Here is a 23,582-nt window from a genome sequence, read left to right as displayed (position 1 = left end):
ATTTAATCAGGTCAAACTTGAATTTGAGAGCCATATGATCTTGGGGACTTTCCAATAGTGCTAAATATTCAACGTCCGAAAAAGTATACAGCTGTGAAAAGTATCAGATGAAGTTTAATAGGATCATATAAAATATATACATACACTCATCTCATACAGACCCTTCTATAATAATAATAATAATAATAATAATAATACTAAATGACTTGTGCTTGTACAGTGATTTATTCACACGTTAGTAGTAATCATAATCACAATACATCAAATTTATATAGCACTTTCTAGGACACTCAAAGACTCTTTACAAGAGTAAAAATATGAGTAAAGAGGGGCTGCTGTGTTGGTGCAGGGGTTAAGCACAACCCACATAAGGAGGCCTTAGTTGCGGTTGTCACAGGTGCGAATCCCAGCCTGGTGACTTTTGCTGCATGTCTTCCCTCTCTCTCATTACCCTACTTTCCTGTCATAGCACTGTAAAATAAAGGCCAAAATAAAATGATTCAAAAATAGATCCCTGATGGTGAGGTTGATGAAGGACCCCATCATCTCCAAACTTCCCTCCTCTCTGATGTGCTCCAGTTTGCCTACTGCTCCAACCACTGCACAACCTTTCTCCTCCATACTGCACTTGAGCTTGAAACACCTGGAGAAAAAAAAAAAGGGCAACCGGCACAAAACGGCAGCCTCGCCTCTCAGACTGCTGTAGCTACAATCCAGTAGCTTGTCGTCTTACACTATTGGATAATAATTAGAATAACTCTTTAAAAGTAACAGTGTCATAATTAAGTAACAAGTCTTATTTATCTCCAAATAGTAAAAGTATATTAACAATTGTGAGTGTTACTCAGCTCTTACTCTATAAGCGATTATAGAGTAAAATTGACTCTGACAACTTTAGCTTTGTTCAGGGAGGGACCATATGTTCACTGGCTCAGTGTTGAAATTGACTCTAAGTGTTGATCTAACACTGTTCATTTTACTGTGTACTTGGTGAGTTCCACTTTTGGTTCAGTTCTAATCTCTTCTAATCTCTTCCCTGTTGCTGCGTTTTTGTTTCTTTGTTTCTGTCTTTATTCTTCAGATTTCTCTCTTCAGACTCTCCTCCTCTCACCTCTTCTGCTTGTCTGGTTTTTCTCTTCCTCGGCTCTCATCTGAGCTTTATTTCACTTTTATTTTTCTGCTCCACTGCTTTTCGTCCTCGTCTAACTCCAGCTCCACAATTAATTTATTCACTTTTCAGTTCCTACTTTCTTTCTTCCTTACTTTTTTTTAAAATTTATTCGTACACTCTATTCATTTTGTTTCCCTTAACCTCTAAAATATTGTTATGGCTAATTGCTCTCAGCAGGCTTTTCTCTCCGTCTGTCACGCTGCTTCCTATCATGTGATGACACTGGTAGCTTGTTATTAGTGGCCTGTGGACTGCTGCTCAACACACTTGCACACTAACAACATCCCAGAATTATTCATTATTCATTTGGAGCCAGTGTGACCACGCCTGCTATTACAGTTATACAGTCTGCTGTTTAGAAAAGGATCTGGGTTTTTTTTTGTTGTTTTTTTTTTTTTTTTTTTTTACTTTTTGTTGCTTTGGACCAGATACCAGAACTCCTAAATGGCTGAGGAGATTTTAATTCCATCATCGGGGAAAATCACTTCGGTAAGTTCAGTATTTATGTCGCCTGGATGGATAGTTTCATGATGTTGTTTTAGACACTCTCACGTCTAAGACTTAAATCTCTGTTGTACCTGCCAGCTTGTGCCGTTAAGAAAAAAATGTTCGGGTGTGAAAAATAAATGAATGCATGAAATAAAGTGTCAGTCTAAAGACATGGAGCCAAATGTATTCTTTGGAGAGCACAAAGAATACATTTGGCGAGTGAATTGGTCGTTGGAGTGTTGCATGAAAAATATTTAGTGGTTGCCCCTCTGGCCTCCTTTGAGCTGGCTGCCAGCCAAACAAATGAAATGGGTCGTTTGCAGTTAGGGTTGTGAGCGATATGTACAGGATATTTGAGAAAGGCAAGACAAACTTCCTTGAAAGTGATGTCATCTGATGTACTGTCTCCTTCAAGATATCTGCAAACTGTCTATTTGCACAAAAAAGATCCGTCTCTCTTTTCTCATTACTCACACCTCAGTGTGCTTTGAAAAACACCTAAGTCTCACACGGATCAGGGAATGACTTGTTGTTCTGGATCTTGCCCAGGTACCCCCTCTCAAGTTAATAAGAACGACTTTGTGCTGTAAAGTGATATCACAGACATCCTGATGCACGGGATACTTTGGTTTCATTTTTTACTGGTCATTCACGTCTCAGCTTCTGTAGTGTGCTGTGAACTGTGTGAATTGAGGTTGTACAGACAAAAAGAGTTTGCAATTAGATCCACTTTAATCTCCATCTTTCCCACTGAATAAACTTTTATTACACAAATCTGTGTGGGTGTTGGTTTTCGTGTGGGTTTATTGGTTAATGTAGAGCAGGGGTCTCAAACTCAATTTACCCGGGGGCCGCTGGAGGTAGAGTCTGGGTGAGGCTGGGCCGCATTCACACACACGGTCTCCTCAGCCGAACCTTTCTGATTGCCTATTACCATATTTGGCCGTAGTCAGGCGCTGTAACATCCGTAATTGTGTAGTGTCTCTTTAAGATTGCTAATGATGTCAGAAGTATGCGCCACGGCTTCTCTGTAGAGAGCGTGGGAGAAACGTGCTAGACGGACATGTTAGCTCCCTAACTTTTTAGTGATGTTACGGGTTGTTTGGACGCTGCTCAATTTTCATGTCTGATAATATAGCAGCCGTTCAACCGGCTTTGTAAGGTTGGTGAAGAGCGTATTTATTAAAGGACAACACTGGGGAATTCCCAGTACCAGCGTGGTTGTGAGTTTTTGACCGTCCCGACGAATCTGCCGCCTCCTCTCCTCCCTTAAACACAACCCAAGCATTACAGCGCCTAACCTTAATTACGTTACTCTGATCAGCAACTTCTGGGTCTAGACTGGATGCTGAAGCACGTGAAGCGGGAGCGGCCACGGAAATTGCGCATGTACCGCATGCAAATAATGACAAATAGAAAATGCAAATAGGCCCGGCCAGCAATATACTTCACCGTGATTGGCAAGATCGTTCAGCTTCGCACACAACACTGAAAAGTGCCAATTATATCAAACTCGCGGCCGCACTAACATTAAACTTTCATATTAAGGCGGGGGCCACAAACTATTGTCCCGAGGGCCGCAGTTGGCCCGCGAGTTTGAGACCCCTGATGTAGACCCTGTGTTGTGTTGTCCTGTCAAGTCCCTGATTGATTCCAGCTGTCTTGTGTTTTCCTAATTAGCCCGTGCATTTAACTTCACCTATCTCTCCTTCTCCCTGCTGGATCCTTGACTTTGTCGAGTCATTGTTGCCCACCTCAGTTAGTGATCGTTGTCTCGTAGCTCACTTGTGTTTCCTGGTTTTGAGGACAGCATTAAGCTAATTTCTCCACTTCACCCTGGCTCTGACTATGTCCATCCTCATCACCACCAACACTTTATGATAAAATCCCTCAAATTGTGAGAATTCAGTCACTTTCCTCTAAATCAGGGGTCTCAAACTCCAGGCCTCGAGGGCTGCAGTCCTGCAGTTTTTAGATGTGCCACAGGTACAAAACACTGGAATGAAATAACTTCATTACCTCCTCCTTGTGTAGATCCGTTCTCCAGAGCCTTAATGACCGAATTATTCTGTTCAGGTGGTGCAGCAGAGGCACATCTAAAAGTTGCAGGACTGCGGCCCTCAAGGACTGGAGTTTGAGACCCCTGCTCTAAATAAACCGAACATGCAGTGTATTTTCAGTAAGTCCCACTAATTGGAATCTCAAAGGATTTTATTCTGATTGCACCTCCATCAGTGGGCAAAGAGAATTTGCTGTTGCCTTCTGTGGTTGCACAATGTCACAGTTGGTAGAGCTGTTGCCTGGCACCAAGGAAGACTTGTGTTCAAATCCTGATCTTGGGGGCTTCCTGTATGGAGTTTGTGTGTTCTCCTTGTGCATGTATGGTCTCCCTCCTTGTACTCTGGCGTTCTCCCACAAGTCAATAAGCAGACTGTGAGAGCGTGTGTGTGATTCTATATCCTATGTGTCTCTGTTGGACTGGTGTACCCCCCCTCTTTCCCAATGACTGCTGGAGATAGGCACCAACCTGTCTGCCACCCTGCAAGGGTAAGTGGGTATAGACAATGGATGGATTTAATTCGATCATACCTTATTAAGTCCAGAGCGAAATTAAATAGTGTTGTACATGCTCAATTCTGAGGAAGTCTATTACTGTAAGAGTCAGAATCAAAATTTCTTTTAATGTCATTGTGCACGAATAAAGCGCAACAAAATTGAAAAAAATAGCAACTCTCGCAGAAACATAGACTGCTGTTATATAGCAGTCTCAGGAGAAGGATGATTAGAGTTGTCTGCAATTTTCTTGATTTTACCAAGAATCGTTCTTTGGAGAATTTCCAGATGTTCAGTAAAACCTATGTTCATTGTGCACATGCTCTTTGGACAGTATAAGAACCAAGCAATTACTCTTCCCACCATTTATGGATGCAGTTCTCTTAAACAGCTGTATCTGCTTGTGATTGCAGCAACTGACTGGTTCTCTGCTAGCAGTGGCATTCTTGACTTCATTTGGGAGCTCTATGTTGTATGGCTACAACCTGGCTGTGGTCAATTCCCCTGCTGCAGTAAGACATACACACACACACACACGCCTACACACACTTCACAGAAAGTACACTCACATTCAGAATGTACCTGTCAGAAGAATTATGCCAGCTAAAGCCGCCAACACTATGTTGAATACATGACGATCTGTCTGCCATTATCAACAAAGGACAATAACAATATATGTAATGTTTTTTCTACCTGATCCGCAGGGCCCACTGTCATTCATATTTAGATATTCTAACATTCAGTGGATCAGGCCAAATTTGAAAATCACTCTTAAATTAACAAAATAAATATTTGGACAAAACAGATAGCTAGCTAGTCAGATATATAGATAGATAGATCCCATTGGTGAAACTGTCACTTCTGTCTGCAGTGCTGTTTTCACATGTCATAATGACAAAAGACACATAATGTCTTAAATCTCTCTAAAAACAAGAAAAAGATTAGACATTACAGAGGAAAACGTTGCCACTGACAACAAAGCGCCTGGATCTTTTCTGCTTGTGCTTTTGCAACATTGCAAATACACGATTTCCTTTTCAACTGTTATCTGGTTGTCGTCAAGTTCAACGCGTTCAATATCTTGTTTTAATGTGCAATTTTATTTTGATCACTAACTTCACTGCCACTTTGCTCTTCCAGTACATAAAGAGTTTCTACAACAAAACGGTTGTGAGTCGTAATGGGACAGGACTCAGTGGGGAGACGTTGACGCTCATGTACTCTCTCACTGTGTCCGTCTTTGCTATCGGAGGTCTGCTGGGCTCCCTCATTGTCGGTATGCTGGTTTCTCGCTTTGGGAGGTAAGATTTGTTTCCTAAGGAGCAAATATTGAAATCCCCCTATTGGGGACTTTTTCTGCCATATTTCGAGAGCACACATTTTCAGTCTGCACCCAGTACAACACTTGCCAGGCGATGGTGCATTTTTGTTCCAAAAGCAAGCAGAGAATGTTTCATAAGCGAGCAGAGAGTTCTGCAAGAGCGCAAGGACAAAGGTTTGAGTACAAACATTACAAGTTTTGAGAAGAAAGACATGAAGTCCTGCTGTCTGTGTGCTCTTGGATTATGGCAGAAAAAGTCCTCCATAGTCTATCCCTTTATGATCAGCAGGATAGTGCTCTATGTTGCATAGATCTAATCATTTCAAACTTTTTTTCTTGAAAATGACCAAGGAATCATCCATACTGCTAGTTTTTATGAACACACAAACCCGTTATTCTTAAAATCTAGAATTCTTAAATTTGAAGATCTGGTGGGATTTAAAATTGATGAAATTATGTTTAAGGCATAATTAAACCTGAGCTCAAACAGGAAGTGTTTTTTGAAAGAGAAGGGGGATATAAATCAAGGGGTTACTCAAACTTGCTAATGTTATTTCAATATCTGGAAACGTTGACCCACATGGACTGAACGGCTTCGTTCACGTTCTTCGCCGCCATAGCTAAAACTACAGGCAGACTACAATTCTGAAATGGTGCAGAAAATTGACATCATCGTTCACAACTCCGCCTTCTGGCTAGCCGCCAATCAGGCTGATTGGCCCAGCAGAAATTCAGCTGGAGAAAGCTAGCCTGGAGGAGGTGTTTATGCTCTTCTGGAGTAACTTTGGTAAACTAGCCACTCATGAAAAGGTTCAGGCCTGTTTTATGTTTTCTTCATTTGAGGGCAGAGGCTGATGCTGTGGTTTGCTGGAGGCAAAAAACACCAGAACCAGGCTGATGTGTTGGTGGCAAAATTTAACCAAAAAAAGTACCTAATCACATTTACGTCCTAATTTAACGAGGGCAAGGTTTGTTTGGACAACCTTTTTCCCCTAATAAGTAAATTCGTCTGTCTATCTATCACAATGTATGAGCAACACAAGATTGATTGAGACAACAATTTAAAATAAATGAAAATCATTTTTCAAATAATTAAGCTGAACAAATTATTGTATTTAACACATTTTCCAGACTAATTTCATGCTAAAATTGTTTCCCCCTGTTAATAGTAGAATAAATCTGATTCTGACCAATCACAGCAACTTTTTCATCGAGTCACTGATTCCACTGAGATGCATCACAGAAAAACTTTTCAACTTTCTTCCATCAAACTGCCAACACACGGAAAGTTACATTTAGAAGTGGATTAAATGTTTGATTTATTTTAAAAGTATTGTTTTTTCAACTTAATTCTGATTGGAGGATGTCTTTCATAGTTTGGGTGTTCAATTAAACTATAGGACTGCAACAACAACAATAATAAATTACCAAGTTGCATTTTTCTTTAGTTTATGTTAGCCAGATGTTGCGGCTGCTCAGCGCCGTAAAAGCAAATTACTTTAATGAGTTAACATCAAAATAAATCTCACGGGGCAAATTGCTCATTGCTTATACAGTCGCACTGATCACGATGAATAATCCGTACCTGACAGCTGTGCGCCAGAGACAGGCGCAAAAACGACGCTGAGGATGAGAAAGCAGCACCTCCAGCGTGCCATGGTTCCTCCTGGCAGATCACCTGGAAAACTGGACTTGAGGGGGAAAACAGCCAAGCTGGAGCGGAACTCCATCAAGGCATCTCCGCTGCGTTTCGCTCCGGTTTGGATGTAGATGCTGAGAATGTTTTCATTCACAGCTGGGAAGGCGAAGCAGATGCAGCCGTTTCGTTTCCCTCTTTCAAAGATGACAAACTTCTGCTCCAAAGTTGTTCCTTTTCTTTCTTTGTGGTCAACAAACCTCCAGTTCGTCCACAATTAAAGCACGATAAGCTTCTGTTGCACCTAGATTAGGTTGTACAAAGTCTATTTCTGGCTTCAGAGGGAGTATTTTTAAACCAGCCTGCTTCCCGACGTTTTACCTCTCTTCAGACATTTCCCGCTCTGACTTTCTTTAACCCCCTCTCCTCTACAAAACATCTAACGAGTTGGGATTTTACTATAGCAACTGTCAGGATAAAAAAAAAAATCTATTTATTTTGATTCTTCACTTGTTAAATCAGATGTTTTTGATAAAAAAGTTTCATTTAATGTGAATAAAACAGTCATATCAGCTGATATTCCAGTTCAGATATTCCAAGCAGTGCCGGTCCAAACGTATGTGAGGCCCGAAGCAAATGTCATTTGGGGGCCAACTTTTATTTAAACCCACCGAAAACCACAGTCTTTCCAAAATTTCACAGTTCTTTTTTTTTGTTGTTGCAATAAAACAGCAAAAACATAAAACATTTCCAAGTATTTCTGGTCTAGTTTGTGGTGTAAATATCTTATTTAAAACTTTAAATAAGGCAAACCTAACTTACAAGTAACCCTTTCAGCAAGATATAGGAACTTGTTTTAAGTTAATCATTTCTTAATATTTATGAGAAATTATCAGTTTCACTTTCAGATTATTTCACTTATAACATTTTGTCCATGTTATATTTTAATCAATATTAAGGAATTATTTACTGAAAACAAGCTCCTATATCTTTCTGAAACGTTATGTAAATTAGCTTTATTTTATTTCAAGTGCACAAAGATATTTGTAATAGAAACTATATCAAAAATACTTGGTACGATTTTGTGTTTTTGCAGTAAATTCCTAATTTTATTGAAGTATTTTTATATATTTTTGCAATAGTTTGTCCCCACTCTAGTGGAGAACAGAGGATTACCGATTGCTGTGTTGTTTGTGCTTATTTGTGACAGTTAGTGACTTTTTGTTACTCACCATATTGATCATGGATAATAATTTGATAACTAGTAAAACTGAGGCAGCATTAGAAGAAATAAATACTTCCCCCTGCTAGTGGGAGTTAGCATACCTAAAACAGAGTGATTTTGACAATATCTTGCTGATAAACTCAAAAATCTCAACTCAAAACGTTTTCTGAGATCAGATAGGATATTTTTTATGTCTTCTTTGCTTTTAATTCATGAATATATAATTACACATAAAAAACATTCAACAGATTTATTGACAAATTAACTGAGTTTGGATTCAGTTTGCATGTTAATGCAAAATCACATGTTGTTTTTACATGCGTTTTTGTACATTATTTGATTTTATTTAGTTTATTTTAGGATTCTTCATAGGATCAAGAAAATTAGGGACAATCCTGACCATCCTCTTCATCAGATTGTCTTGGGAAGGCGGAGCATCCATCTTCAGTCAGAGGCTACTTCAGGTTCAGTGTGGTACAGAGTGCTTCAGGAGATCTTTTCTGCCGACAGCCATATTCAATGGCTCTTTGAAGAATGTTGATGGGCTATATTTAATACAGTGCTTCTCAATTCCAGTCCTCAGGCCCCCCTGCTTTGCATGTTTTAGATGTGCCTCTATACCAGAACAGCTGATTCAAATGATTGCATGACGTCTTCTCCAGCCAACAAGTACTGCAGAAGCCTGTTAATCACCCAAAGATTAAATCCAGGTGTGTGGCAGAAGGGAAACACCTAAAACATGCAGGACCGGAATTGAGAAACACTGGGCTATAACAACATTTAATTTCCATTTGGGATCAAAAAAGTATTTCTGAAACTGAACTGAATGAAGAAGAAAGTGAATAAACAATATATAGAAAAAAGAAACCCCAGATGAAAACACTAAAGTAAAGGCTAATCTGTAATAAAAATAAAAAGCCCACGAAACTCAAAAGAAAAAACAACAATAACAAAAGTTCTACCCAACAGGCCTGATAAGTGCTCTCTTCCCAGACGCAGGGAGCATCTATTGCTGCCTGCGTCAAAACAAAACTTGGCTTTTCAACTGTCTTCTTCTCTAGGGGTAGATTGGAGAAATAGTTCCTTAGGAGAGTGGCCTGGAAAGCAATGTCTTGTTGGATCCAGGCATCAACTGTCTCCCGGGACCAATCTTCCAGTGCTGCCTTCGTGAAAGCAACACATGCCTGTTCAGACTCGACTCTCTTTTTCGCTGAGGGAAGATTGGCTAAATCGTTCCCTCGGACAGCGATCTGAACAACGCTCTCTTCGCGGATCCAGGATTCAATTACGGCCTGGGTCCACTCTTCTATTACTGCCTCCGTCAAAAAGTTTTCAGACTCGTCTGCCTCCTCTGAGGGAAAATTGACTAAATCGTTCCCTCGGACAACGGTCTGAACAGCGCTGTCTTCGTGGATCGAGCAAACAGTTGTGGCCTGGGTCCAATCTAGTGCCTTTGTCAAAGAGTTTTCACACTCTACTGTCTCCTTCTCACTGGGAAGATTGGCTAAATCATTCCCTAAGACAGGAGTCTGGACATCGCTCTCGTCATGGGTCCAGTCTTCATCCATTGCCGTCTTCATCAAATCAAACATTGAGCTTTCGGACTCAACTGCTGGGAAGGTTTCCTTTCCATCATTCTCAGAAATCCAAACTTCCCCAGCTGGGGACGCTTGCTTCTCCGCCGAGGAAGGCTCCCCAGAGAGGAAAGCATCAAAATCATCCTTGTCAGAGATCGAAACTTCTCCAGCCGGAGAAGCTTGCTTCCCAGTCAGGGAAGACTCGCGAAGAACCTCCCTACTCGAGGAAGGTTCAAAGAGGAAAGCATCGAAAAGATCGTATTCAGACTCAGTGCTCTCGTCCTTAGAGATACTTTCCTCTGAATCGCTACCGGGAAATACTTTGTCAAAAAGCTTCTGCATTCCTGTGCTAACCAAATATCCGACCCCAAAACCAAGGGGGAAAAACATGCCGACCAATAACTTGTTCATAATGAAAATCCTTGCTAGACGCAATGTTGCTGTTCGAAGAGCTGACTGAATATGAACTGATGATTTGAAATGCAAGCCCTCATAACCTCAGACGTTCTTTGATCTTTTGACCACATCACAGATGAGGTCATAGCTACAATGACCTCACTGTAGTTCTGAGGCAATGTCTCGTTTCTGCTCGTTTCTATGGAAACGATCAGATCAGTTCCACATGACCCAAAAAATTGACCCTTTGCAACTGCGTCACTTAATCATTTGAGGCGCCATGACAGACGTCGGAAGTGAGGGACGGGAGTATTGAACAGAGCGACGAATAGTTTTTAAAAGTTGTTTGGAGTCGGTGTGTTATTTTTTTTATTGTTTAAAATAATTAATAGCTATGATAGCAGTGTGGATAAGCTTTCCAGCAAAAAGGCGTTTAGCGATTTATGATGAATTAAATGCGCTGATACTTCACTAACAGCGCCGAGTGGAGCGAGGGCTCAAAGATGGCGGCTCTATGTGACGTCACCGACAACAGGCCGGAGCGGTCCATGAGGCTTTTATTCTGTTTATATGCCTGTGGTTTCTTTGCTAGCTGTTTGGACATTTTCTGGTCTGTTACTAGCTCGCAGCGGGTTCTGGTTTTAGTTCTAATAGTTCATGTAGTGAAAACAAACAAACTTAAGAGTTGTTCGAGTTCTCCAGAGCCGAGCATGAACGGTGAAGAATTAGCACTTTGCTCGGTTCACTTTCAAACAACATTGGTAGTTGTTTGAAAAAAAAAACCCCAAAACAGACTGGTTCCGACAGGAAGGTGAAACCCATAATAGCATAGTTAGCTTACCTGACTTTCCACAGTGTTTTCCTCTTCATGACAGACTCCTCTCCTCCCCCTCAGCAGGTTTTCACCTCAGCTCCAATTAAAGACGGTGTTTAATTTCCTAAAATGGCCTTATATTGTTTTATCTTAAATTTTGGGGGGAGTTTTTATCGTTAAAAAGCTCCCTGTGCCGCTTCTTCGGGTCATTTTCTCTTACAAGTGGCTCCAATCAGAATACTCCAGGCTGCACTGCAGCTGTCCAGATGGTGCGTTTGCTGCTTCAGGACATTCCAGCACCACTCTGCCACACATCGTTTCCCAGTCAAAAACAACTCAACATACCGTGGACATTTTTAATTCAAAAATAAAACGCAGCTGCATAAAATAAAACTGACTGAAGCAGGACAAGCGGCATCTAAGATAAAACTGTACAAAAATGTCAACGTTTTGCATTTAAGATAGAAAAAACCTTCTTTGTCCATAAATATGTTCTACTCAGAACTCCTGAAGTGTCATAGTTTTATCTTCACTTGGTCCAAATATAGTAAAAAACTAATTTTTTATCAAATTAATAATCAGCATACCAGCCCTATTTGATGTTACATAAAGAAAATCGACTCGGCTTTTCACATTTTTAAGCATTTTTTAGCTGCAAGTGCTCATTATTTGCTACAAATGATTATTTTTTATCTTTTATGAATTTCTAATGCTAAATAAAATAAGTTTAAGTGGTTAAATGAATAACTTTGCAGAATGCGCAGACTTTTAAAAATCAATTAAATATGGCCAATCTTAAAAAAAGGACAAAACTCAAATTTTTAAGAAAAACTCTTAGCTTAACTTAAACTTAGCAAGAGAGTGTTAAGATTAATGTTGTACAAAAATATGTATTTTGCATTCCTTGTTCATGTGAGTGATTTTATACTTAAAAAATAAATAAATGAAAATAAGGAAATCACAGTTAGCCACATTTGGGTTGCTGAGTGAATATTCATATTTATATATCTTTTATGTTTCTGGTTACATTTTCAGGAAGGGTACAGTGGTCAACACAACAGTGCTGGTGTTTATGGCTGGCTCCCTTATGGGCTTCAGTAGGATTTGTGGTTCACCCGAAATGGTCATCATTGGCCGCTTCATCACAGGGATACATTCAGGTACCTGTACATACACACACACACCCATACACATACACGCATACGTACAACACACAAGTCCACATGTGTGCCTACTTATCCTGTTATACATCAGCTGAAAAAAAAGTCCTTTAAACATAACATTATGAGTTCTACTTTATATAATTTAATTTCATATCAGGGGTTCTATTTGTTGTGTTAGTGTAACGGGTACCAGGGTTCCGGACCCGTCAGCAGCAGATGAAGGTGAAAAACAGCATGTAAACGAGCACACGGGAGACGCAATCTGTGTTACTCCAATTTCTCTCAGCTTATGAGAAACGGCAGAGCAACAGGCAGCTCAGAGTCTCCATGCGCCACCTAGTGGTGAAACACCATTACTACACCCATCGTCATTAACCCCATAAACATTTAAAGAAATGCATGCTCCTTTTTGTCCTACTGTGGGCACACACCAGTGGGCATCCCATCAGTGTAGAAGCAGCAGGTGGCAACTTTTCCTATAAATGGTTGTAATATTCATATCAGTCGAAAAGAGAACAAAGTTGAAGCCCCTCATCAGTGATATGTTTTCTGCTCTCTTAGTCAGACGTGATGAAACGCCTAGCCTACTTAGAGGAACGCTGCTTTTTGAGATGAACAGCAGAGACGCCGTCTGCGCTTCAGAATTACACAACATGCTGATGTATATCTGTGACAAAGCTGGCATAACAGATCAGTTACATTTTTGTAAAGTCATCTACAGTCTGTTTTTGTGGTTGTGAAGAATTCACGTGTTTATGTCAGGCTTACTGACAGCTACTCATTAAGTAAAACAATGTTCTTATTCAATGTCCGATTGAATACAATAGGACCGTAGAAGCGGCATAAAAACTTCTACATGTAGCTTCAACGTGGATGGATGACATGTGCAGGAGTCAAATATGGATTTTCTCTGCTCGTGTCCCCGCAGGGATCTCTCTCAGTGTCGTACCGATGTACCTTGGTGAGATAGCGCCAAAGAACCTGAGGGGATTTCTGGGTCTTGTTCCGAGCATCTTTATAGGAACCGGGGTCTTTGCTGCCCAAATCCTCGGCCTCCATGAGCTCCTGGGAAAGGTAGCGCAAATGCTTCTGCTGACAACGATGCCCCGTCTGGGATGTTAATAGATAAGAAAGAAACTTAAACTGTAAGATTTTCACCTTTTCCAAGAGGTTACAGTCAGCAATTGTTTCCACATGACAACAGACAGACAGAAGCCAAGATAAACCAAACCTTTCCTGTAATGCTCACTCTCCCATGTTAAGCAGCTTTAGATATTTTTGGCTTTCTAATTAGCTTTTAAAAACCTTTGACACGACTGTCAATTATTTTTTTCGTTGTTTAACATAAAAGTGTAAATTCGTGTTGTATGAATTTACCAGTAGTTGCTAACATTGTAATAACTGAGCGTAAACTGAACTCCCCCCGCCCCATACTGAAATAGCCCCCCTCCAATATACCTGGTGGAATAGTTTCAGGGAAATCTCCCTTCTTAACTGAACCATTAGACCTTTTCCATTATAGAGTATTTCTCCCATATATTTCAAAAACAGTATGTAACATCCTAGTGTGAAAAATGGCACTATGAGATATTTATTTCCTTATCAAAATGTCCTCCCTCTGATATTAGTATTGCACTCTTGAGGGTGTTTACACAGATCTCTCTCTGATCCTCTGTGTTGCTGCTTTTTCAGGAGGAGTATTGGCCTCTCTTTCTTTCGGTGGTGGTGGTGCCAACGTTCATCCAGCTGCTGCTGCTGCCGTGGTTCCCAGAGAGCCCTAGGTACTTGCTGATTGAGAAGAACAATGTTCATGCCACAATTACAGGTCAGTATTGTTGCATTGCTTCTATTCCTACAGAAATGGTGAGAGACTAAATTAGAAAAGGCATCATCGAGTCCATACAGCTGTGTTTCTTGTAATGTAGGCACTTTACAAGGAAAAAGGTCAGTTTGAGGCAATCATCAAAAGTTGCATTTAAATCAAAAGATTTGATGTTTCACAAAATCTTCCTTTTTCCCCCTCATGAAGGGATATGAAGGGATTTTTTTTCACCAGTGCGTTCAGTGTGCAACAGTGGGATAAAGCACTAAAGATAGCAGATTATTACAGTGAAAACTTAAGCAACTGGGATCTGATGAAGTTTTTGGAAGGACTTTATTTGACTGGGTGTGCATAGGACTGACATGACACTGTCATAATCATGAAGGAGCCTTTATAAATGTTTACTACTGTTGTTATGAAGTGTCATTCGGGAAAATAATGACATTTTCAGTGCAAATTTGCATTAAAAGTCCATTAAAATGGTCAACTTTGCATTAAAAGTGTCGTTATTTACCGAATGACGCTTCGTGACCGCAGTCGTCAACATTCATGAAAACTCCTTCATCTTTATGACAGGTGTCAGTCTTGTGCACACCCCGTCAAATAAAGTGTACGATTTTTTTTAAGTTACACTTTAAAACACTCCATATTGAATGCTTCTGCGCGCATCACTCAAAAGATTTAGTAACACAGGAGCCACAGCCACTGAGAAACAAGATAAGACTAAAGACAAAACACCATTACGCTTGACCAAATTTTAACATGATGATGCCAAAATCGGCAGAAAGGATCAACAGAAGTAAAAAAAAGTTAATACACAAGTGGAATTTTTCAGGTGTTTGGTGAGTTCTGTATGTTCCCGGTGTTGACTTGTCACACGCCGATGGGATTCAGCTCTCTGTCTGATGCTTTTCAGCTCTCAAATGGTACAGAGCCAAGTGTGACATCCAGGCTGAAATTGAAGAGATGCAGGAGGAACAGCGCTCTCTGTCCTCCGTGGAAATGCTGTCGGTCTGGAGCCTGTTGCTGGACGATTCAGTCCGATGGCAAGTGCTGAGTGTGGTGGTAATCAACATTGGCATGCAGCTATCTGGGATTGACGCTGTAAGTACTCTACGCATCTTAAGAAACGATACGGGTCAAGATTTTTCAGCGTTTCACGCAACTCTGTAAGGTGCTTAGCAACGATAGAAACGATCTTGAAACGTTAGAACTGTCGAAGGCTGGTGTATCAAAGAATTAGCATCTCTGGATAAGACAAGATTATGTGGCGCTACAATAACTTCAAAATGTAAGGTATTTCTCGCAGCGTTGTTGGAGAAGTACAACTGTCGCACATTACAGTAAAATTCTGATTTTTACACTTGCTAAAAAACAAAAATCTCTCCAAGTAGCTTAAGAAAGTGAACTCAAACACAAGTGAAACTAAATGGATTAAGAGGAAACAGCTGTTGTGTGTCTGGGCTGGTTACCCTGAGACTGCAAAGCTGTTCAGTGTTCTGCAGCTTCTCTTTTTGGAATTATAAACAAAAAAAATAACAAAAAAATATTGTAAAAAGATTAAAGGAGATCAGGATGAATATGAACAACGCAACAATATTCTAACCAAGCAGCTTCAGGCCTGATTAGTCCAAACGGACACAACGTCTTGGTTTTGTGTGTCAGATGGACCGTCTGCCATTGTGTCTTCTCTTCACCATCACACTCAGCAGCCCACAGATGTTGGAATTGTCATAAAGTGTGTTTTTATTATTATTCTTATTATTATTATTTGGAGCAAATTACAAACAAGAACTTGGGATTGTCATTGAATGGATCATAAAAAAAAAAATCAAAAAGACAATCCTTTTATTAGATCAGAAATGAACAAGATGAGGCTGGAGGTGGAGCTCTCACACTTTGTCCCTATAGTGTAAAGGACACAGTGGGAGATTGCAAGAAAACCTCTGCACAGGAAAAGGCCCCCTCCTTTATAGACAATGTAATGGAGGCGGTGAGTTGAGGGGCGGTGTGTTTTGTAGCTACGCAAATGCGTGGATGTGTGTGTTTGCAAGTAAGTAAGCCCATGGACACTGCTCCAGAATCCCCTCAGCCATGGTCCTTAATAAGTGATGGAGCGTTTGATCAGCAGACTTGACCCAAAGCCTTGGCAGCACTTTGGGTCAAGTCCACAGATGTCACGGGAAGGGTGCGAGAGTGGGAGCAGAGCATCTTGTTTGCGTAACATCCAGGAGAATTTGAGATAGCTCAGCCGTCCAAAACACAGGGGGAGCCAGTTCAGATAACAATGATCGTTTTGTATCAGCCTGACTCCGTTAATTTTGCATCTGCCTTGGAGTCTCACTGGTACATCTCAATGGCGACTCCCAAAACAGCCACATGTTTGTTGTCCGGTCCCTCCGAGCAAAGCTGGTAACTTCTCCAAAGTTTTCAGGAACAACCACTGCGACTCTCTGAGCGTTCGCTGCTCTGCACGTTCCCTCGTATGAGCCGGGCAGCTTCTCAAACAGCAGCTGACATTTTACGAAATGTGTTTATATGCCAGGTTGACTGCCAAATCCAAAAAGAAGAAATCCTGTTATCAAAAGTTCAATCACGTTCACCTCTTCAACATCCTAGACAGACAGTATATGGACAGATACTTCCACTTCCCCCAGGAATCCATCGCGTGTCCAACAGCCAGTGTCCCATCAGGACAAGAAGGCTATCCTTTCCAGTTTTCTTGTCAAGAAAATTTGATCGATTGCGTTGAGAGACCAGCTGACCAGATCCATAATTTGCAATTTGGAAGATATGAAAAGAGAGACTCCAAGAAAGAGCACAGGATCTAGAGCAGGGTGGGTGAGATTGTATATTTTCAACCCTTCTCTCACCACACCAGCCTCTTTACTCCTCCCTGCAGAGACTTCTCCACAGATGTTGCCATCAGTGCTCTGCAGAGGTCTTTGTTCTTCCTTAGTCTTGCTACGATCTTGAGACAATACTGGTAGCTCCCATTTCTGACTAACTTTAAAATCCATCCACAGACTGCAGCATCCACTATTCTGTCTGTAAACAGTCGCATCATTCAGTAGTGTGACCACACACACACACACACGCGTGCACCCACACACAAAAAAAAAATCATATCAAATATCGGGATTGAGCATCAACACCTGCTATGTAAACACAGCCAAAGGGAGCAGAAGGGCTAATCACAGGTGAGTGGATGCAGGAAAAGGAAGGGAGCAGGCAGAGGCAAATGGGAGAATCAGAAACAAGGTTAAGAAAAATATAGTTATTTTATAAAGTTCTTCTTTTTAAAGAATGGTGAGTTTAAAAAAAATAATTTTTTGTGTTTTCCTCATATTTGAAAAAAAAAATCATGCAAATTGCTAATTAATATATATGCTTATTAGGGTATTGATATACGTAAAACAACATCAACCTTGTGTGATGACATACGTAGGCAGCTGGTCCTCTAGTCATCACCCTCATTGTCTTTTTACACCAAATGCAGTCAGTTTCAAATCTCTATAATCTCTACAAGCTGCGTCATCTTTAATGTCACACTATAACATTATGTCAGCATTGTAGGAATAACCGTTGCACCCGTTCTGTACTTTAAAAAGCTGCGAGGTATTTATCCAACTGGACATTCAGAGGTGAGGCTCCTTTTTTTCTCTGCCCGGCAGATCTGGTTCTACACGAACGACATCTTTAAGAACGCCGGCATCCCAGTTCCAGAGATCCAGTACACGACAGCAGGGACGGGAGTCATAGAGATCATCGCTGGGCTCATCGGGGTAAGCATTCAATAATGAGACATGCTGTGATAGAGCCGGTATGATGACTTGTTTTGGGTGTTGTGTGTCTTGAAGACTCGATTTTATTGGACGAGTCAGGGAGACTCGCGCTGTTTTACATATCCTACAGATGTATGAAACATTTTAAATTTCTTATGGATAAACTGTGTTGGTGAAATGATAACGAAATGTACATGGAAATATTAGTACATTTCAGGGTTATGTATTGACTTAATGCTGAGTATCAAGGAAATGAGAAAGGCCTCAATATACACATATTTTTGCTAGATTAGATAGAATGCATCTATGTGTTCTACTCCTACTTCTAATAACAATAATAATAGCCGTAGATCAATTCGTTTATCCATTCATTTGTTTATTTGAAAAGCACGGTAAAAACCAAAGGCAGCCAAAGTGCTGTCCAGGTCATTCACTTTTACCCCGACTGTGTTCTTTTATATACAGTGGCTGACATCAGGTGTGTATTTCTTAGTGTTTCACTATAGAAAAGGTGGGAAGGAGGCATCTCATGATTGGGGGTTTCACCATGATGGGGATCTGCAGCGCTGGAATCACATTGGCCCTCATTTTACAGGTGTGTGCGCAGAGTAGCCCATTGAATGTCAGCATCTGCACAGTAGTGACCATCCTGCTGTTATGGGTATGTTTTAATAGCCACTGCAAAGAAAACTGCAAACGTGAGAAAAGACCCTACGAATGCTATAAGTTAAAAATAAATGCTAACCCGAATGTTTAAATAGAGGCACAACATAGACTTTTTGTTTGCGCGTCCACAGGTACCTTCACTGGCAGTATTGTGAAAAGCTCAAGGAGACGGCATGAACAAAGTTCACACTTTTACACCCAAGCCCTCACTGGTTTCTACGTGCCATTTTGCTGAAGCAATACAACCTTATTCACTTTACACTTCTATATTTATACACTGTATATTTGTCAAAAACAGGTAAAACGACATTTACTGGTGGAAAAAAAAGTCAATTGATGATAGGGGTGTAGAGGGAAACAAAAATGATTGAAATTATGATTCTGTACGCTTCAATTAAGTAAAGTTTTTTCATTTGACTTTGGACATCAGTAAATGACTCTTTTTCTGGTTCTGTAATTAATTGGATTCAATTATGTTGTGAAACTTAAACAAGTGGAAAGCACAGGACCAAATAGTTTAAACAGACACAGTCAGTGCCTGAACAGAAAGGGAAAGCACCTCCTCTATGAACATGCCAGGAATGCCTCTGTTCTATAGTTTTTTTTTTTTTCTTCTTTCCAAAGTTTGATCTGATATTGTGAAATATATGTGATTTTAAGTTGGACGCCAGGCATCATCTTTATAATTCAGTTCACTTGTAAACATGTCGCACCAATTCATAACGTGTCAGAGGACTTTACAAAAAACAATGGGGTTGGAGAAGACAGAGTACGCAAACAAAAAAACACAGAAGCGCTGATCTGCTTTCTGTGTTAGACAATAAGTAAAGTGTTGATGACAGAATAAACCTGGACTGCAGCAGTATGCTCTGATCACAGATAAACTCATGAAATCATGCTGTTTGTTCTCCTCACAGGTGAAGTTACTGTTCATGCGCTACGTCAGCGTCTGCTGTGTGGTTGGCATCATCGCTGGCTTCTGCATCGGTCCAGGCAAGTTTGACACATTTCATTCAGGCATTCTAATAAGAACAAATTGAGCTAAGAGTGAGAGTCAGAGTCCTGGCTAATGGAAACTTGCAGAAAATTACTTTTCTATAATTTTGTATTTAACAAGTCAATCCACTTTTTCTAAACTTGTAGTGATTACCAAGACAATTTAAAAAGTTTGGCCAGTGTTAACAGGTTCAGTGTGCTTTAAGAGAAGAAAGCACTTTAGGAAACAATCCATATGTTGTGGAGCGCCGACAAATACTCACAATAGATTTATGAAAAGTCAAAAAGCAAGCAGAATGTTTAACACGTGTTATTCCACTCGCAATGAGACCGCTAGCTCTCAAGTCTTTACAGGATTGTTCTCATCAAGTCAAAACACTTTTAGATTTCAAGGTTTCCCCCAGAAAACTTGCTATGCCTGGTGGTCAGGTGCTAAGACAGTCATTCATCCAGCGGCCCGTCGTGTTTTTGAGCTAAAAAAATGTTTCAAGTTGACAGGAAATTTGAAAATATCACTTGACAATTATCTGTTATTGAAAGATTGGAAGATGAATACATGAACACCAACTATAAAATCTAAAGAAAACCTCCAAAAAACAAATAAATAATCAATGCTTAGCCTGGTGGGGGCACAAGTAAAGCCTGTTGACCCGCCAGGCTTACAATACACCGAGGGAAACCCTGGATTTCGTTTGTATTGTTGAAGAAATGACCACGACTTTTCGCTGCACTTCTGTTCGGACCAGAACATTATTTTCCAATAAATCCACATGTTTGTTGTTCTTATACTGACTCACAGGAAGTAAATCGATTTTTGGAACCACTTTTTTTTTTTTTCCTGTGTTGCAGCTGGGGTTCCCTTCCTGATCACAGCAGAACTGTTCAAACAGTCCCATCGTCCTGCAGCCTACATCATAGGAGGCTCCTTGAACTGGCTCTCTAATTTCACCGTGGGCTTTGTCTTCCCCTTCCTACAGGTGATCGCCGTACATCATCATCATCATCATCATCATCATCATCACGTGTCCCTGAGTCCTTAACATTTCTGGAGCGTTTTGATGCTATTGATGCATATTGATGCTGGTCCAATTACTGCTCAGAGTAACTGAGGCTCTGATTCACGTGAGCACATTGATACTTCGGTGGCACAGCGACTTCTTGCCTTTTGCTTTCAGCTGCTTTCTAAACTAAAATAAATAAATAAATAAATCTACTGCAGAATTTGTAGCATATTACAAAAGTATCCTTTCTTTCAGAAATATTTTTTCCGCTATCTTATGACATTTGAACTTCTGTGTGTTTTGGAGCAACATAAGCAACATAAGTGGACTAACCAGAAAATCTCAGAAATGCTAAATAGTCTAATTAAGGTGGTTGGGGGAAGCAAAACACTGTTTAAGGTAATTGTGCAAGGTGCAATAAATGAACCCTTCTGTCAAAATATTTTACTCTGAAACTTAATCTCTGGTTACATTTTTACGTAAATTCAATTAATGATCCAAAATCAATCAATCCATCCATTATTCTATCCATGAGTGAAATTGCCACCATTATGTTTTATAATGGGAATCAAGTTTTCTGATTGTAGTAGTGTTAGGTTTCTTCCACACACAGCTGCTTGCCCAAGGTTTTATTTGATTATATCAGAAAATTGGATGCTGTATACTAAATGTGTATACTACACAGATGCCATCTGATGTTTTTTTATTTTTATTTTGTAATACAATTTGTTGGTCTGTCACACGAACCCTTAATTTGAAATAAAATGAGAAAACGTAAAAAGAGATACTTTTTCAAGGCGCAGCACAACCTGATGCATACTTTATGAAAATCTGGCTTTTTTTATTTTATTTTTAATCCAGGCACTCCAACTTGAAAACTCATCTCTTTGCTCTCTTGTCTCTTCCGCCATCAGATGTCTGCCGGGTCCTATTGCTACCTGGTGTTCGCCACAGTTTGTTTTTCGGTCGCCATCTACGTTTACATTGTAATCCCAGAGACGAAAAACAAGACCTTCATGGAGATCAGCAGGATGTTCTCCAAGAAGGAGTCGATCCTGGAAACCCAGGGCCTGTTCCACGTCGACCAGCTGAAGCTGAAGAAGATGAACGGATACGGCGGTTTGGAGCACACGTCGCTGGAGTTCGACAGCTCCTCCTCCGTGCCTTAACTCAGGTTTAGGTTCTGTGAAGAACTGATTCTGCTCGCCAAAACCACCCGTCATTAGGCCTCCGTGGCCTTTCCCTTCTCTTCGGCACTTTGATATTTACAACTTCTGTTAAACTCCGGGCTCAAGGCCCAGTTCAGTGTATCCAGTTCTGCTACACGTGGTCGGTAACTTTCACATTGTTCCTGTATTTTGTCTTAGCTGCACCTCAGAATGACGCTTTCACATGTCAACACAACAACACAACTGACTGGCAGATCTTGATGGAAGACTGTAAGATTATATAACAGAGATATTTAACAGTTTGAGATCTTGTTTATCTTGTGAACTCAAGCGTGTATTTGTTATAAAGTTAAATTAGTCATTAACAGTTCCTTGACCAAATGGAACAAGAGGAGCTCCCAGTTTTTAATTCATGTTGATTTTCCTGACATAAGAAAACTATGGAGGCCCCTAGGGGACATGGAGGATTCTTTTTTCTTCTTTTGCGTTGTCTAATAATCTATTGATCAGTTCATGCAGCATAATTGAATACTGTAAGCCTTTCTTTCAGTGGCCATCAGACTTTCTGCTATAATGTAAGGCTTTCATAAAGTTTTCCATTTATGTTAATATCTGGTTGTGAAACACCTGAAGTTTTATATCTTTTTCTTTAGCACAGAAATGCACCACAGACCTGATGTAAACAGAAACTTTCCGTAAGAAGAAAAAGAAAAAATAGATCCAAAGTATTTGGACTGTTTCTGAGTTATTATCACTGGGTCATAAAGTCATCAGACAGTTTGATTGTGTCTCTTTGTGTTGGTCTGAATGGTTTAAAGAGCCGTTTTCATGTGCAGGTCCATCTCAGCCTTACACAAACAGACAGAAACATGCAGGGAATAAATCGATTTTCAATCAGTTTTGTGCATCAAAGAGTTAAGAAATAACACGTTTTCACTGAGGCTCTTTAAATGTGTATAGATTTGAAATTTTCAATTGACATTCGTGACTGTATACAAAATAGACCGGCAAATTACTAAGCATATTGTGAGGTAACGCAAACGTTTTGCAAGGTAGTGCAAAAGAAAAAGTTTCCCCCAAGGGTGCTCCGTAGAAAACAACAGTGTGGTTGTTTTGTCTTTTAGTTCATTTTGACTGTGATCTACTGGCTGTGTTGGTAAAGAAAAAAGTGCTGAAATGGATTTCTAAATGTAATTACACATGTTCATAGGTCTTGAACTGTTGAAATGGAACAACCTGAATTAAATAACATGTTGGTACTGTAGTTTATTTGTGTCAGTAGTTTATTTGTGTCTGTGATGTAACAGGACTCTTGGTCAGTGTTTCCAGATATCTTAGAAGAATAATCTCAGGTGAAACTTGGAGTAATTACATTTGATCATTACACTAATAGCCAAAACATTGTCTGGGGTTTTTCAAATGTTTTAAGGTCATTTTGATGTGCCCAATCCAAAATTGGCATTATGTCTTTCCGTAGAATTATATCCATCCATCCATCTTCTTACAACCTTGTACCTGGTGGGGTCAGGAGGGTGTTCCAGGCGAGAGGCGGGGTTCACCCTGGACAGGTCGCCAGTCTGTCGCAGTAGAATTATATTAGCCTCTTAAAATCAAAGGATTGTGGTTTTTTTGATATCTTAAAAATAATTTAACAACGTGTTATTTTCCCTTTATGACGTACTAGATTAACAGTAGCATAGCTTTGTGACAAGTATCATAGATATTTCAGCTTCCCACATTGCATTTTTTTAATATAGTTTAGCCATGCTATATGAAAAAAAAACAAACACACACATAT

The 23,582-nt window shown here is 40.1% G+C and overlaps 1 protein-coding gene across 2 annotated transcripts; it reads left to right on the top strand.

Moving 5' to 3' along the window:
• Positions 1-900: 900 nt before the first annotated feature.
• On the top strand, positions 901-23,048 carry slc2a15a (solute carrier family 2 member 15a). 2 transcript variants are annotated; one of them, XM_028007820.1, is made up of 13 exons: positions 901-990; positions 1,600-1,660; positions 4,627-4,725; positions 5,354-5,514; positions 12,218-12,342; positions 13,274-13,419; positions 14,038-14,170; positions 15,084-15,271; positions 17,842-17,952; positions 18,446-18,547; positions 19,536-19,611; positions 20,464-20,591; positions 21,530-21,784. In XM_028007820.1, the coding sequence occupies exons 2-13, from the start codon at positions 1,616-1,618 to the stop codon at positions 21,782-21,784; spliced, it is 1,569 nt and encodes a 522-aa protein (XP_027863621.1). In that variant the 5' UTR covers positions 901-990; positions 1,600-1,615. The 2 variants fall into 2 exon arrangements, with proteins under 2 accessions (XP_027863621.1, XP_027863622.1); XM_028007821.1 differs by lacking the exon at positions 901-990 and having other exon boundaries at positions 1,025-1,660; positions 21,530-23,048.
• The last annotated feature ends 534 nt before the right edge of the window (positions 23,049-23,582 follow it).

This window comes from Xiphophorus couchianus, chromosome 22 (assembly GCF_001444195.1).
Source record: "Xiphophorus couchianus chromosome 22, X_couchianus-1.0, whole genome shotgun sequence".
Taxonomy (NCBI): Eukaryota; Metazoa; Chordata; class Actinopteri; order Cyprinodontiformes; family Poeciliidae; genus Xiphophorus; species Xiphophorus couchianus.
The sequence above is the reverse complement of the archived record's forward strand: the minus strand, read 5'-3'. Positions and strand labels throughout refer to the sequence as shown.

What these genes read in the sequence shown, in the direction of transcription:
- slc2a15a (XM_028007821.1), top strand. Translation starts at nt 1,616, where the DNA reads ATGGCTGAGGAGATTTTAATTCCATCATCGGGGAAAATCACTTCG. An exon ending in TCATCGCTGGGCTCATCGGG is followed by an intron (nt 17,953 to 18,445) that starts GTAAGCATTCAA and finishes TGTATTTCTTAG; the next exon opens with TGTTTCACTATAGAAAAGGT. An exon ending in CATTGGCCCTCATTTTACAG is followed by an intron (nt 18,548 to 19,535) that starts GTGTGTGCGCAG and finishes TTCTCCTCACAG; the next exon opens with GTGAAGTTACTGTTCATGCG.